This window comes from Cydia pomonella, chromosome 5 (assembly GCF_033807575.1).
Source record: "Cydia pomonella isolate Wapato2018A chromosome 5, ilCydPomo1, whole genome shotgun sequence".
Classification (NCBI taxonomy): Eukaryota; Metazoa; Arthropoda; class Insecta; order Lepidoptera; family Tortricidae; genus Cydia; species Cydia pomonella.
The window spans coordinates 18608423-18623044 of record NC_084707.1 but is presented as its reverse complement, the minus strand read 5'-3'; the positions used below and the strand labels follow the sequence as shown (position 1 = coordinate 18623044).

The 14622-nt window shown below is 38.9% G+C and overlaps 1 protein-coding gene across 8 annotated transcripts in view; it reads right to left on the bottom strand.

Annotated features, from left to right (window-relative positions):
• Nucleotides 1-14622, bottom strand: part of LOC133517967 (whirlin) — a 139396-nt gene that overhangs the window by 91792 nt on the left and 32982 nt on the right. For 7 of the 8 annotated variants that reach the window (XM_061851464.1, XM_061851465.1, XM_061851468.1 and 4 more), the window contains exons 2-4: nucleotides 11268-11446; nucleotides 9781-9994; nucleotides 6692-6888 (exon numbers count right to left, since the gene is read on the bottom strand). In XM_061851464.1, the coding sequence (XP_061707448.1) occupies nucleotides 6692-6888; nucleotides 9781-9994; nucleotides 11268-11426 (570 nt within the window). In that variant the 5' untranslated portion in view covers nucleotides 11427-11446. The remainder of the gene's footprint in view (nucleotides 1-6691; nucleotides 6889-9780; nucleotides 9995-11267; nucleotides 11447-14622) is intronic. The other variant, XM_061851466.1, reaches the window with a different exon arrangement.

Genomic DNA, 14622 nt, shown 5'->3' with positions numbered 1-14622 from the left:
AAGTGTGTGGGATAATGAAGCTATCAGGGTGCAGCATCCCACTGCCCCCGAGTGTATTAATATTAGCGCTATACTACCTATACATAATTATACATTTTACGGTAACACGTGCAAGGTATTAACTTCCTTTTACATAAATACATAAAGCAATCGGTTGGCCTATTAATCATGTGACCCGTTCCAGTCCAAGCATTAATGCTTTTTTTAATCGTTTTTTATACACAACCTTTGATACGTTTTGACAGGATCTTAACTGCTCTGGTAATTTATTTAAAATCATGGGCACTAAATATTTTCGAGTACGTTTTCCATAGTAGTTACAGACTTTCGGTATAAACAACCTACGTAGGTTTATTTCCTTGGTGACGCTTCTTGTTTGTATTTTATGGTCTATCGGTTTTTTATAATCATTACGCTGATACTGTTCCAGAGCTATAAGCAAGGACCGTTTTTCATGCACTGGTAATATGTTGCAAATCGGAAAAAGTTTGTCATAGTTACTTCTATTGGCCTGTTTTGTTTTTTTATCTACTAAATATTTTAAAAACCTAATTTGTATTGCTTTTATTCGATCTAGGTATGAGGGAAAAGTGCGGCCGTAGGTACTTAGACCGTAGGATATAATCGAGTCTACAAGTGCGTGATACAACATGTATAGTGTGGCTCTGTTTACTACACTTCGTAAGTGATAAAATTTTCCGAGCACAGATTTGAGTTTATCACATACGTTATTAACATGTGCCGCCCATGACATGTCGCAGTCTACTGTTACCCCGAGGTACTTAAAGCTATTCACGAAGACGATTTCACTACATCTGCAGTCTCGCCCCCCCTTGTGCAAGCAGTCGTAGTCATGCCCAACTATACTTAAATTCGCCTGCAGGGGTTTATTATATGGTGAGCGTATATGCATACATTTTGTCTTATTGAGGTTTATGATAATGCCATTATCGTGTGCCCATTTGATTACGTTGTCCAGGTCATTTTGAACTTTGTGTCCCCCCCCCCCCTGTAACTTCTAAAATAACGGAATGAAAAATCTAAAAAAAATATATGATATACATTACCATGCAAACTTCCAACGAAAATTGGTTTGAACCAGATCTAGTAAGTAGTTTTTTTAATACGTCATAAATGGTACGGAACCCTTCATGGGCGAGTCCGACTCGCACTTGGCCGCTTTTTTAATTTCCATATCACATAAATTTGTGGCACAGGCATCATGACATTCTGCCACTATGCGTATTAAAAAAACAATAAACGATTTAGTATGTACTTAGTGCAGTTTTATTTACATAATAAATCCACATGAATTTTATTCTTAACTTTATATTAACTATCATCTAAATACTAGGCAGTGGTAATAAAAGTCTACTCAAACGTGTCTCTAACCGTATAGAAAAAAAAAGGTTGGCGGGAAACTAGATAATTTTTCGCTGTAATTCTGTTTTAACGAATTTAATTTTGTTGTTTGTAATCTTGTTTTGTTATAAATAATTCAGTATGATTTTGGAAAAACTACCAACGAAGGAATTATTATTGATTGCACCCCACTTGAATTAAGAGCCGAAGCAGAATTGGCTATACAGAACTTCTCTTCTTCTTAGTCGTATACTCTTGTCAGAGTAGTTGTGGTCATTGCGGTCATTGTACGGCTTTTTTCGCTGTTTCCCGCCATGCTTCTCTATTTATTGCCTGCCGCGCGCACAGATTCAGAGGTAACCCGGTGAGAGCTTTCACTTGGTCGGTCCATCGCATTGAGGGCCGCAATCTGGGTCTTGTGCCATCCACTCTGCCCTGAACAACCAGCCTCTCCATCGCGTCGTCTTCCCTACGCGTAACGTGACCGTAGTAGCTAAGGATGCGAGAGTGAACGATTGCCGAAAGTCTTTGTGTAACTTTGAGCTCCTGGATATACAGAACTTGCTGCCGGCAAAACCAAAGGCGAAGTATATGGTTACTTATGACAATTTTATAAATAGGAAAACCAACTAAAAATCCCACGGTTTCTCAGAACACGTGTTTTTGGCATATTTTAAAGAACTGGCAGAAACTAAAAAGTCTTCAACATTGTGGGCATTGTACTCCATGCTTAATGTTTTGTTTACTAAGCATCTTTTAACCCGAAATGCATTGTATTTTAGTATTTTAAATTGTAACACGACAGTTTAGACTACAACGCTTAATATATAAATTTAGTTTATCTACATACCTATCTAGTGACAAGTTCCTATTGCTATTGCGTTCTGATTGATTATTGAGATTGAGAAGAGGTTATAATTTAATTTTGGTTGCAACAAATTGAAATTCTATGGAAATTGTATAGGTTAGTTCAGAAACGTGCTTTCGTATTTTTTTGAAGTAACATGATAATAAATATTTATAAAGTATCTGTTTTCTATTAAAACCGAGTTAAAATATAGCGAAATAGTAATTGTTTACTTATAATTTCTTTAAAAATAAAACTTTGATTTTTTTGTTGTTTCTTTCATTGTATGTTTGAGAAAAGCACTATACATACCTCGGCGGGAAATAGGGGTTGCCCGCCTCAGACCTATCCGTCTATATGTCTTCGGCCGGCAACCCCTTTCGTCCCGGCCTCTGTAGTAATGTACTATTACACAAACATTTACACGTTCAACGTGTGTGAGGTATTTTTTGTTACCGGTCAATGACTATGACGGTGCTAACACTTTCAGTGCCAGGCTCACCATATTTGTAATGTAGGTTATGTAGGTACCTTCTGCAAGTGTGGCTAGTCTAGCCGTAAGCATTACTTTTAATTCTGAATCATGTCGGGACATGCTCAGTGTAGGGTTTCGTAGTTACCCGTTAGTCACAAAAAACCTTGAACGGATGCTATATAGTAAGTATCATAATGTACATAACTAGCATAATGGAGTACCTTCACAGCGCTTTCTAATTAGTGTCCTAAGAAGGGAAGTCTTTTTGCGATAGCTCAAAAACGGCTTAAGTGATCATGGTCGCTATAGTTTTCATTGAATGTCTATATTAAGCTCTATTTTTACGATTTTTTTAATATATTTTTTGGACTCATGGTTCAAAAGTTACAGCGGGCATATCTTTCCGGTCGATTATTTACGAAAATAATTACTTTATCAAAAAATCGTTGCTGGAGACCCTTATTCTTATTTTGTAACACCTATCCAACAATATCCCAAACTAATGAGATAAACGAAAAAAAAAACTATTTTGTATCGGAGTATTTTTTTATTCGATTTTATTTTACGATTTTTTTGGATTGATCGATTTATGTATCCATGCCAAATTTCACTAACGATTACGGAGCAAAGCCTCGGACAGACCGACGGAAGGACATGGTGAAATTCTAAGGGCTAGTTGACTACGGAATCCTAAAAAATGATAAGTTATTGTATAGAAATTGTTGTTATTATTGTATATGTTATCTAACTTAAGAACTGTTGCCGCTTAACTTTGTGACAAGTATGTAGGTACGCATAGGTTATCATAAGAGGAAATCAACAGGTTCCACACAGAGAACAGAGAGATGATCACTTGCAAATCCCTGGTGGCGCTGGAGTTCCGCTCCAAACTTTAGAATACAGTGGCATCTAACTAGGTAACTCTACCTACGTCTTAATTTCTGTATTTGCCGAATCCGAAAAAGGGTTAAGTATATGTTGTAGGTACTAATTTTATTTTATAATGTATGTTTTTGTGTGAATTGATATATTTTGTTGTTATAGTATATATAGCGGCAGAGTAGTTCATGCTTCCAATTCATCCGATGATAGCGGGTTGAAATCCTGGCTCGCACCTGGCATCAATTAATTTTTCGGAACTTATGTAGGAAATACATGGATTTATACGAAAAAATTCAAATTTGTATATCTGACCGCGGCCGGCAAATAGTCCCACTTTGTCGCTTGCCATAAGTACGCCTTGTTCGCATTAACATTATTATTCGCATAAACATCAGCAAACAACAAGACAAGCAAATCTCATCCTTGCAATTAATCTAGCCTTTATGAGTGCTTGAAGTTTGAGTTTGGTCATATTTTCCAATATACCAATCTAATTTAAATCCTAAATCGGATTGCTAAGGTTGAAATTTTATTGGCGGTGGTGCGTACGTGGTCGGTAAATCATATTATGCCAGGAAAAGGGTTAAACAAAAACCTAGTTTTCAGCATACAGAACTCTTTAATATTTATTTTGTAAGCTCTTAAGCTTACGAGAGCAAATAAAGTCTTATTGTAATGTCTTTTTTGGCTTCAGATAGTTTGGTATATAGTTACAGAGAAGAAACATCGCAATAAATGTTATAATAGTGACGGTCAGTGCCTAGTGGCCTACGTTTACTTAATTACTTATTCGTTTGATCAAACTTCTGTTAGAGCACAGAAATGACAATACACACACCGCACACATGCACACACCCACACACACACACATAAAACCATAGGTATGAATGTCAAGAGACAGGGTGCCAGAATATTTAATTTTCCTTGGCGTGTGCCTCGAGTATCTACTTCAAATGCTTAATAAAACGCTATACGCAAGCCTTAAATTAATAAATTAAATTACCTCATAATGCTCGAACGAATCCAATTTGGAGGTACTTGGTAGACTGCGTGATAGAACGGCACAGCGGTATAAAACATCACGCACTTACTTAAATGTTTCAACACTCCATTTTGGTAAGCTTAGGTAAGCAAACTTCATATAATATGAAACGTAAAAAATAAGCTACAGTTATAAGTATATTAAATTTTATATTGTTTTAAAGTTCCAAGGAATCAATATATGATTCAGCCTTAACGCGTGAGAAATAACCCTCGTGAAATATTACACGACGACACTTTTCCTAGAATTTGTTACAGATATTCACACGCCCGGCGAGCACTGATTGACACTGACTGAAATGCGTGAAAATAATAGAACGCTAACTTTAACACAAGCATTATGCTGCGAGTTTATAAAAAAACTCAGAATCAAGTTAAATTATATAAAAAAAGTGCTTCACTTTTAAATTTAGGCAGTTAAAGAGTTTGTAAGTAGAAAAGCGGCGTGTATGTGCCGTCGCCTACCGTAGACTGACTATGATGATGACGTTACTGTCCATTACCAGCCACGGGCAGTGGCATATGATGGACATGCCTATGTGCAGGAATTTTAATAACACAAAGCGGAGGATAATGAACGACTCGCTTAGCGGCAGAATGCGTGTTTTGGGATTTTTTGTTTATAATAATTATTTACCGTTAAACTTTTAGCACACTAACTACTAACGTTTTTAGCGTCTATTTAATCATTTTAAGACAAATAAGACATGCTTCATAAACATTTTTTACGATACACTTTTAATGTGCTGCAACTTTAAAATGTGATATTATTTTGCATATTATAAAATATCACAGAAACTTCATAAATCAAGTGCGCTTTAAGTTCGTGCCAACCGCACGTAGGCCCACATCGGATTAATTTGACGTGCCGCATCGCTCTGTGAAAAAGAACGCGAAAAAATGTTTTATTGTGTGTGGTCATGTCCACCGTTTCATTCCTCCCTAAACGGCTGGCACTGTGGTAATGAATAAAGTAACAGTATCGACTGGCACGGCCTTACTCTAGAATTATTTACACCTGCGACACCCCTCACCCCTGCTGCCCACAGGCTATTTTAGGATCCATTGTTTAATACATTATCCGACACAGGCGAACTAGCCTTGACGTCGATTATAATCCTCATGCATTCCGTGAGTGCATCGAGTGTATCGGTAACCTTGACGTATAGGCCGTTCCTATCGATTGAAGCTACAAATGCCTCGAGGAAAAATATAAATCTTCATGTCTAGTAGCCACGTAATTTGTCTTGGTAGGCAAGGCAATAAACATTAATTAGCTACTTGACAATTTTTTGTAAATAATGTTAATGGAACTTGATTTACCTGAGGATGAAATGTCTATATAGGGCTCATGGCATTTAAGCAACACAAATGTCAGAAATGAGAGTTAAAGTCTGACGCTCGCACTCGACGATTGAAACGCCTCTAACAAAATTATATTGTAATGTGACGTCACATTACATTAGCCAGTTCTAAACGTATGGAAGAACAAGAAAATTGCAATTTTGACCCTGAAATATTGCATCATGTATATAGTTGTGGTACAATTTATTTTTCAATAAAATGTACGGAATCGAATGATACCATTTTATTTTTTCTTTTTGAAAGGTTTTTTTTTGGAGACTGAAGCCGTGTATTTTTTTTAAATCTTAATATATTTTTTGAATTCCACATTTTATAATGGATGGCTCATTTTCATTTTGTTATAATATTCAACATGTGTCAAGAACCCAATTGTAACATATATTTAACTAATTGTTCTTACTATGCCACTGTGCGAGCGGGACAGCAATATATAATTATGCGCGTGCGATATAGTACTTTACCATTAGAAATTCAGTTCATTCTGTTTACCCACATATAGATACTTACGGAGGCCGATTCTGATTTAACTATTTGTTAAGCTTTACATCTTGTTTAATACGACTTTGAGTCGTATCATTAGGCGTCTCACGCGTACCAATGAGCGCGAACGTGATGCCTAATGACACAACTCTGATTGCTCGCGCACACCAATCCGGTGCGAGATGCCTTGACGGCAATAACACATTGTTAAAGGCTTGTGTGATCTACGGTTTGCTCACATGGTGCGTGGTGCTGCTAGGGCTGGAGGCGGGTGAGTGTCTGCGAGCGGGCGGGTGTGACGGCGGCAGGGCCTTGCCGAGCGCCGCGGCACCGCCCTGCCCGAAGAGCCGCAGCACCTGCTCCGGCGAGATCGGCCGCTTCTTGCCGTTCGCCGCGCTCAGGTGAGAAGTGCTGTTGCGAAGACTTGTTGCACCTGCTGTAGACAACCAGTAACGTTAATTGGTAATTCTTAGCCGTAAAAGAAGAGAAGTGGTGTCGTGTTGCGAGGTATGGAGTGTTCATTTCAAAACAACAATAATTAACTCACGTAACAAAACTACAAAATATATTTGTTTGAATATCTCGCATGCAAAATGTTTTTTTTTTTTTGCTTTAACACAATAGTGTGGAGTGTCGTTTGTTAGGTCTTTCAAAACGATAATAAGGGTCTTTAACAACCATTTTTGATAAAGTGAATATTGAATTGAACAATAGGTCCAAAAATGTAAAAAGAATTGTTATTTTTTTTTAATTAAAGTTAATAGCGGACATGAGCGGTCCAGCCTTTTTAGAGTTATTGCAAAAATGTATTCTCTTCTTCGTAAAAAAAACATACAAAGCGCTAGGAAGGTACTCCCTTATGCTTGTAATGTACATGATAGTTACTAATAGCCCCGTTTAGCCTATTCGGGCAGAATGGTAGTGACATGCTCTTGGCCGATTTTTTATTATATTTGACGGTTTTAAACATTCCGCAGTTATATATATTAGTCGGTTTTAAACATATTGTTTTCTGTTGAAATGTTTAGTAACACTACTTAATTTCCGTGTCTGAATTCTTACGAGTATTTCATAAACTGCTAGCGTACTAGAGACAGACCAAGCTAAGTTGGCAAGGATTTTGATAGCTCAGCCTGTAAGTGTTAAGTAAACGTCATAATTTCATTGAAGTTTGACGTTTCAAAATAAAACTTGCACTGCCTGTACTCTCAATAAAGCTGCCAAGTTGGCAGCCCAATCCCGTCTTAGTCTAACTCTAGTTAAACTGTGAAGCTATTACATTGAGGTACTGCGCCCCCCGCACTTGGCCATCCCGCGGTCATATTAAACAACTCAAAAATATGCCAAAACCGTGCAATAACATTCGTAACCACAAGTCATAAAAAGTTTCTAGTGCCTCCTGCATACTTAGCGATAACACGCATAGCAGGCAACTGTGCAGGCAACTCTAACAGTTTTACTCAGTCCAACGATAATATTCCCGCTGCGCACTTGAAACTTATTCAAAGCGGCCGCGTAATTGCCGCCCGGCGCTCAATTACGTCCGTTGCGCGATCCATTCAATCGAACCTACAGTGCTACAGGCAGCGGTCTAAGATTTACCCAAGATCTTTTTAACTTCATTTTGAATAAAATTTTATTTCCATAATCTTAGAAGAAACAGTCAATTCGAGTTTATTACGTTAATACGTACTCAAATTTTACGGCTCATTGGGACTGTCGATTTACGAGTAAGACGCACTCGAGAAGGGGACAAAACTATTTGGACTACTAGAATAGGTGTGATAAGTTTTACGACATACCGGCCCGATTCGAACATTGCTTATAAGAAGGCACAGATCTGTCAGTGTCAAAAATGACGAAATGTCACTTTTGACACTGACAGATCAGTATCGTACAGCTGTGACTTTTTATAAGAATTGTTCGAATCGGGCCGTATTAAAGTGTTCGTGGAGGTTACTGCAGTTTCCAACTTCGATGGTTTTCGTTGTAGCGCAGGTAAACAATGCTACGCGTTAAGGCGTAGCACCCGTAGCGTTGTAAAAGAAGGCAGTAAAAATGTTAACTACAGACTTTCCTGACTTGGCAGTAAGGATTCATTGTGATACTAGTATTAGTTTCGTGGTTACTTGCTAGGTTAGTATTAGTAATATTATATTAGGCGTACATGTAGGTGATTTAATAATAATGCAAAACTGTCCGAAGTCGATATACTTATTTAATTGTTCGATATATGATGTAAAGAAAGCATACTAAATAATAATTAGGATCTTTTCCCTTTAGTCTCATAAAAAAATGTGTACTTAATGTTATATGCAGTATGCGACCTCGACTGTACCCGCATGATTTTTGTTTGAAGTATAAATGTAATTATTTTAGCGATATTTTAATGAAGGAAACTGTAGGTTTGATTTTATTATGATATATTTCTTTTAAACTGTAAATGTATTTATGCAACCGTTTGTTTCTTAATAAATAAATAAAAGAGAAGTTGATTAACGATTTTTTTTTTTTTTTTGACGCAGAGGGAATGCTTTTACGCATCATCCCCAGGCCATGGGGTGTCGGCCTATAGTGGGGGGTATGTGGGACTCACAGCTCTCGCACCTTTCTAAGTCAGAAAGGGGAGAGAAGACTACCCACTAAACCCTCTGCGGCGTTACACCCTCTTGCCGGTTTGGGGAGCATCGTGGGGTCGCTAGCATTCATCCATGGTACTCCCCCGGTTGCCAAGTTCGTTAGCACCCTCGCGCCTTAGGAGGAGGGGTTGGCAACGCTACAACCCCTCCCCAAACGGGTAGAGCCATATTGTGGGTCCCCTTCCCATAGCTCTACTGGGGAAGCAGGCGGTTAATGTACTGCAACCTCCTTCTTCCTCTTCGCCTGCGCCGTAACGGGTGTGCGTTCACGTCATCTTCACGCACTCGCTCCGCTTCCTCCTTTTGCTATGAAAACGAATGCCTATGCCAATTCTAGGGATTAGTTGCCGAGCGGACCCCAGCGCTTCCATGAGTCGTGGCAAAAAATGCCGGGATAACGCGAGGAAAATGATGATGAACAGTTGATTAATGAGGATCAGCGGGGTTGTATCATGTATGTTGTTTCTGTTCCCTCGCATTTGCGCCAAGTCAGAAAAAGGCCTATGCACTAATTGATACCATATATATTTTATGCACGTTACTATGTTACGACGTTGTTTGTTGTGTGTTATTTGTTAATCCGATAAGATGGTATATGCAACTGAGCCGAAATATAGGGAACTCATTACAACAAATATACATAGTCAATATCCCGTTTTAACCAGTAGTTAAAATGATAGTCTAGTTACCTGCACTATTGCCTATAGTGGAAGAACCAAGATAAGGTTGCCGGGTGAGTTTCCCCGAGTAGTGTTGCGAGTAGGACGCATGGTGGCCGTGCGAGGAGGCCGGCCGCTCCACGATGGTGTAGGAGGTGCCCGGCGGCGAGTAGTAGACGCCGCCGCGCGCGCGCGCCCGCGCGTCCTCCGCCTCGTAGCTCGTGTGCCGGTTGTCCTGCAACCACTGACACATCACAACACACGTCGTTAGCTATTAGAAAGCCCACACAGTTTCATGCGGTTATCACACGTCTTCTTAAATTCGTAACATTGCACATCTATAGATATAAATAAATAACAGATTTTTTTTTATGACACCAATTTTCTTAGTGCGATAATATTATTAAGTCACTACCTATATCGAAATACAACTATACACATAACCAGACATAGAACTTTTTGTGGCAAAAACGAGTGTTTGACAAAATGAAACATCGATAAATCTGTTATCGATAAGTCAGTCATAGATTAATAATTAAAAGCTGTAACTTATATGCTGTAAATTACCGAGGAATAACAAGAATGAACATCAATTACAAATCGGTACACAATTTCTTTATTAACTACATATATTCAGTACTACCAATATATCAAAGAAGATATCGAACGTGTTGTATATTTCGCGGCAGCATCTTCTCATACAATATTAAAAATATCTATAAGGTAACATCGATATATGTCGATATTTCATTTTGTCAATCACTTTATTCTGCCACCAAAATAACACACATTTGTGACATAAGATATAAATTTATAAGTACCGATACATAAATAGAACAATAAAATCGAAACGATTTAGTTAATTCCCAACAGTGACTTTCATAAGTAATTTTACCATAGTGACGTTCCCAACTTCTATTTGAGTTCAATTATCTTTATTAAGGTTTATGTATATGTAGGGTAAGTAAGCAATTATAGGGTCGATCTTTAATTGTATTACCCGCGTGTGCGAGTGCTTTCGTAATTTCAAGGATTTCCTCGTGGTTTGTAACCTTGTATTTATTGCCTTTTAATTTCGTAACTTATTATTCATTAATTAGTCATGCAAAAATATTTTTAAGAATCAAATAGCACCATTTTTAGGAGCAGCAAATATCTCCTTTCATATTGTAACTTACTTGACTCACGAGAACCTTCCCTAAAACATTGCGCGCACTGGTTTCTGGTGGCATGCTAGATGCTGCAGCACAGCGGAATGAGCCATAATGACTGATAGCTGGGGCCCAACTCAGTGTTGTACCTGCTGCAAGCGCGAGTGGCACATGGCTGAGCGCGCCGTGCAACCGTAGCCAGGGCCCTGCCCGTACGGTCAGTGAGTATAGCTTGAGTGTTGTTCCTGCTGTGAGCGTGAGTGGCGAGCCAGGTGGTGCTGCGAAGTGGCGGAGCGCGCCGTGCAGCCGTAGCCGAGGCACTGCCCGTACGGGCAGCGTGTATACTGTATAGCATAAGTGTTGTACCTGCTGCGAGCGCGAGTGGCGCGCCAGGTGGTGCTGCGGTGGGTGCTGCGGCGTGGCGGAGCGCGCCGTCCAGCCGTAGCCGGGGCCCTGCCCGTACGGCGGCCAGCGCGCGCCGAACTCCGCCAGCTCCGAGCCCTCGCCTCCCTCCCCCGACCGCATGCCGGGGGTCACCACTCCCACTGCAACAATACACACAATTTATAATTTTAACAGAGCAAACATTGTGATCTATTTAGGTAGGTACTAACCTACCAAAACTTATCAAATATTTAAAAAAAACACTATAGGGTACCTTTAATTTTCCATTTGTTTAAACTATACCTAAACTGTCTATGACACCTATGTCTTTAGCGTCGTTGATGCTGTGTATCTTTTTTTTAATAAACGATACCAAGACAGCCCGGAGGACCGTTATACCAATCTGACATCCTGACGCGATCGGTTAACTGCGTGGCCTGGTTGTCAACTTATAATACCTACTTTCTGCTTATAGTAGTATTACCTATGATTGCCTACTATGTATCGCCATACGATTGAATAAATAATAAGCTGAAACATTCAACTGATGGCTTTTACGATGTTTAATAATATGATTAGGGGTCATCCATTAATTACATCACACGAATTTCTAGGTTTTTTGACCCCTCCCCCCTCCTTGTCACACTTGGTCACATTTGGCAAACTCCTCCCCCCCTGGTGGGAAAACACATTTTTCGCATTTTTTTTTTTCAACAAAATCGGCGAATCTAATTTGTTACTATTAATATTTTACCAAACTATTTTGGACAAAAGTAATATTAGTAATTATAACACAAAACAGAATAGGAAAGAAAGTTAATCGCATAAAACGATTATCGTTCTAAAAATTCGTTATTTAACTGTACAGCGAATTTTTTTTTTAAATTAATACTGGTGAAGTTAAAGTGACGTCACAAAGTTTGTGACTCCCCCCTTCCCCTTGAAACAAGAAGTGACATTTTCTTGACCCCCTCCCTTCCCCTAAACGTGTGATGTAATTAATGGATGACCCCTTAGCCCCCGGTAGTATAATCGCGAACCCGCAAACATAAATTATTGTGGTTTGGATACATAAGTCAAATCTTAATATGTAACGAAAAATAAAAATGAGTATTACCTACTTAATAACGAGTATAAGATAATAATGCTTCAACAAAAAAACTTGTATCTAAGTTACGTATACGTACAAACAGATGCAAAAGTGCATAGTGAGTTTGCACTATTGCAGCTCGCTGTACATGATTTGGGATAAAGTATTTTTCCCAGACAGGAAAAGTTTTACTGATATACAATTGTATATTTAGCAAAAATAAGCAAGCATTTAGGCAAACCCTGCAAAAAAGCTAGGTAAAAAAAACACAAGCAGTAAATCGTAGTCGCTATTGCTAAGGTGCAGAAATGGAAATCATGTCTGTGGCACCTGGGAGCGTCCGTGATATTTATGAGAGCATTGAACTGCAAAAGTATAGTGAACGCCCAATGCCGATGTAAACGCGCATCGGGGTCAAATCAAATGTAAGCAATCGGCTGAATCACGCTATTGTCTAAATTCTAAAACCTAACGCAGCCAAGTTATATTAGCCAAATTGTCGTCGCTACAAAATAATTTATAGACAATTCATCGGATTCACTGCCTAGCTGGTAGCTACGCACGGAGCGCTACGCCTTGTGTATATTTTCGGCCAAGGAGTCCGAATCAGATGTAGAGGTTGGCACCTCAGATGCAGAGGTTGGTATTTTGCAAAGGTTAATAAAAAAAATAGGTTAAATTGGGTAGTTTTAGTTTTTTTCTTTAATGTAGGTAAGTGAACACCCGTAATATATAGTCACTGGACGCCCCTGTCCACGACGACGCGCAGATTTGTCAAATCTAACCTTTAATAACATGACAATACGAGTCAAGGAACGCGTCTTCGTGAATAACACGATCTATTGAAAAATTATTGTTGCTACAATATAATTTAGAAACATTTCATCGGATTCACTGCTTATTACTGGTAGCTGATAGGTAGGATCGGGACCAGTGGCGTACTAGAAGAGAGGCCTATGCTCAGCAGTGGGAGATAAATGGCTGATATGATGCTGATGATGAGTTGGTAGCTACGCTTGTAGCGCTATGTCGACTTCGTAGCCTGGAAGTACATCATCCGCAACGCCATTATACAAATTTAACGTTAACGTTCCGGGATCGATCGAAAAACAATATACATATTTATAATTATAACATATATATACATTTATTTTAAACTTTCCAAAGGGCGACTTCACTGTAAACTTTTTCTATTTAGATAACATTGATCGCATTTATCGAAGTTAAAGAGGTGCTGTACAATATTAGTAGTTAATCATCCTAAATATTCGTGTCGGAAGCCGGTGTTGCTCGAAGTCCTAAATAAATCACTAGATTCAAGCGTCGCTCCGTCACGGTTGTAAATCTGAGAAAGGAGGGTTATTAATCTAAGGTTGCGATAGGCTGCGGAAGTGCGGAACACGATCGTACGTACTAAACTGAAATTGTTGAGTTACTTAGTTAAAAGAAGCGTAGAATTTTTGTAAATGTAGATACCTGAGTAACAATCCTAAGTTAATCAAATTGAGAGCCAAAGGAAACATTCAATTCGATCACATCTCGAATATTTATGAAGTCCTAATTTATCAGGGAAGTTCGTTTGAGACTTATGTAACTTACTTCGCCACGACTCCATTCAAGCGGTGACACACTTGGGCGCCAAGTTGCAATGAAAGTTACTCAGTTGGCTGAGAAAATGCCTTGATAAGTTTATAGTCTAGGTAGTTTATAAAGAGGACGTAAGAAATTTTGAAAACTGATTAAATACAAAAAAGAACATTGCTAAACGATTGACAAAAGTATTAAGAGAAGTAAATAATTATAAAATGTAGGCACGTAGGTAGATAGGGCAGCAAAATAAACACAAGAAAGCCTAAATCACTATAATATTATATTACTTTCGTGAACAAATATTTATTGGGCGCTTGCAACCCAATGCCGATGCCGACTGCAACCTAAGTTGGATTTGAATACTGGGACCAACAGATTGTTACTCTGATGGCTCACGTGGTAATGGCTGTTAATATACCAACTGATTAATGGTGAAATGAGCTGAAGGAAGTAATGAGTATTTAAACACGTAACAAGCTTCCGACCATTAGGGCGATTCCGGGCGTCGACGAACTGAGCCCCCCCACGTCCGGACCTTTTCCGTCGCCACGCCAATTTCTACACCATGTTTGATATTAGATAAAAACTGTCACTTTTAAACCACTTTTTGGTGTTGTTCACGTTTACGGGCCTCCTAGCCTGGCTCAGTGTTAGGGC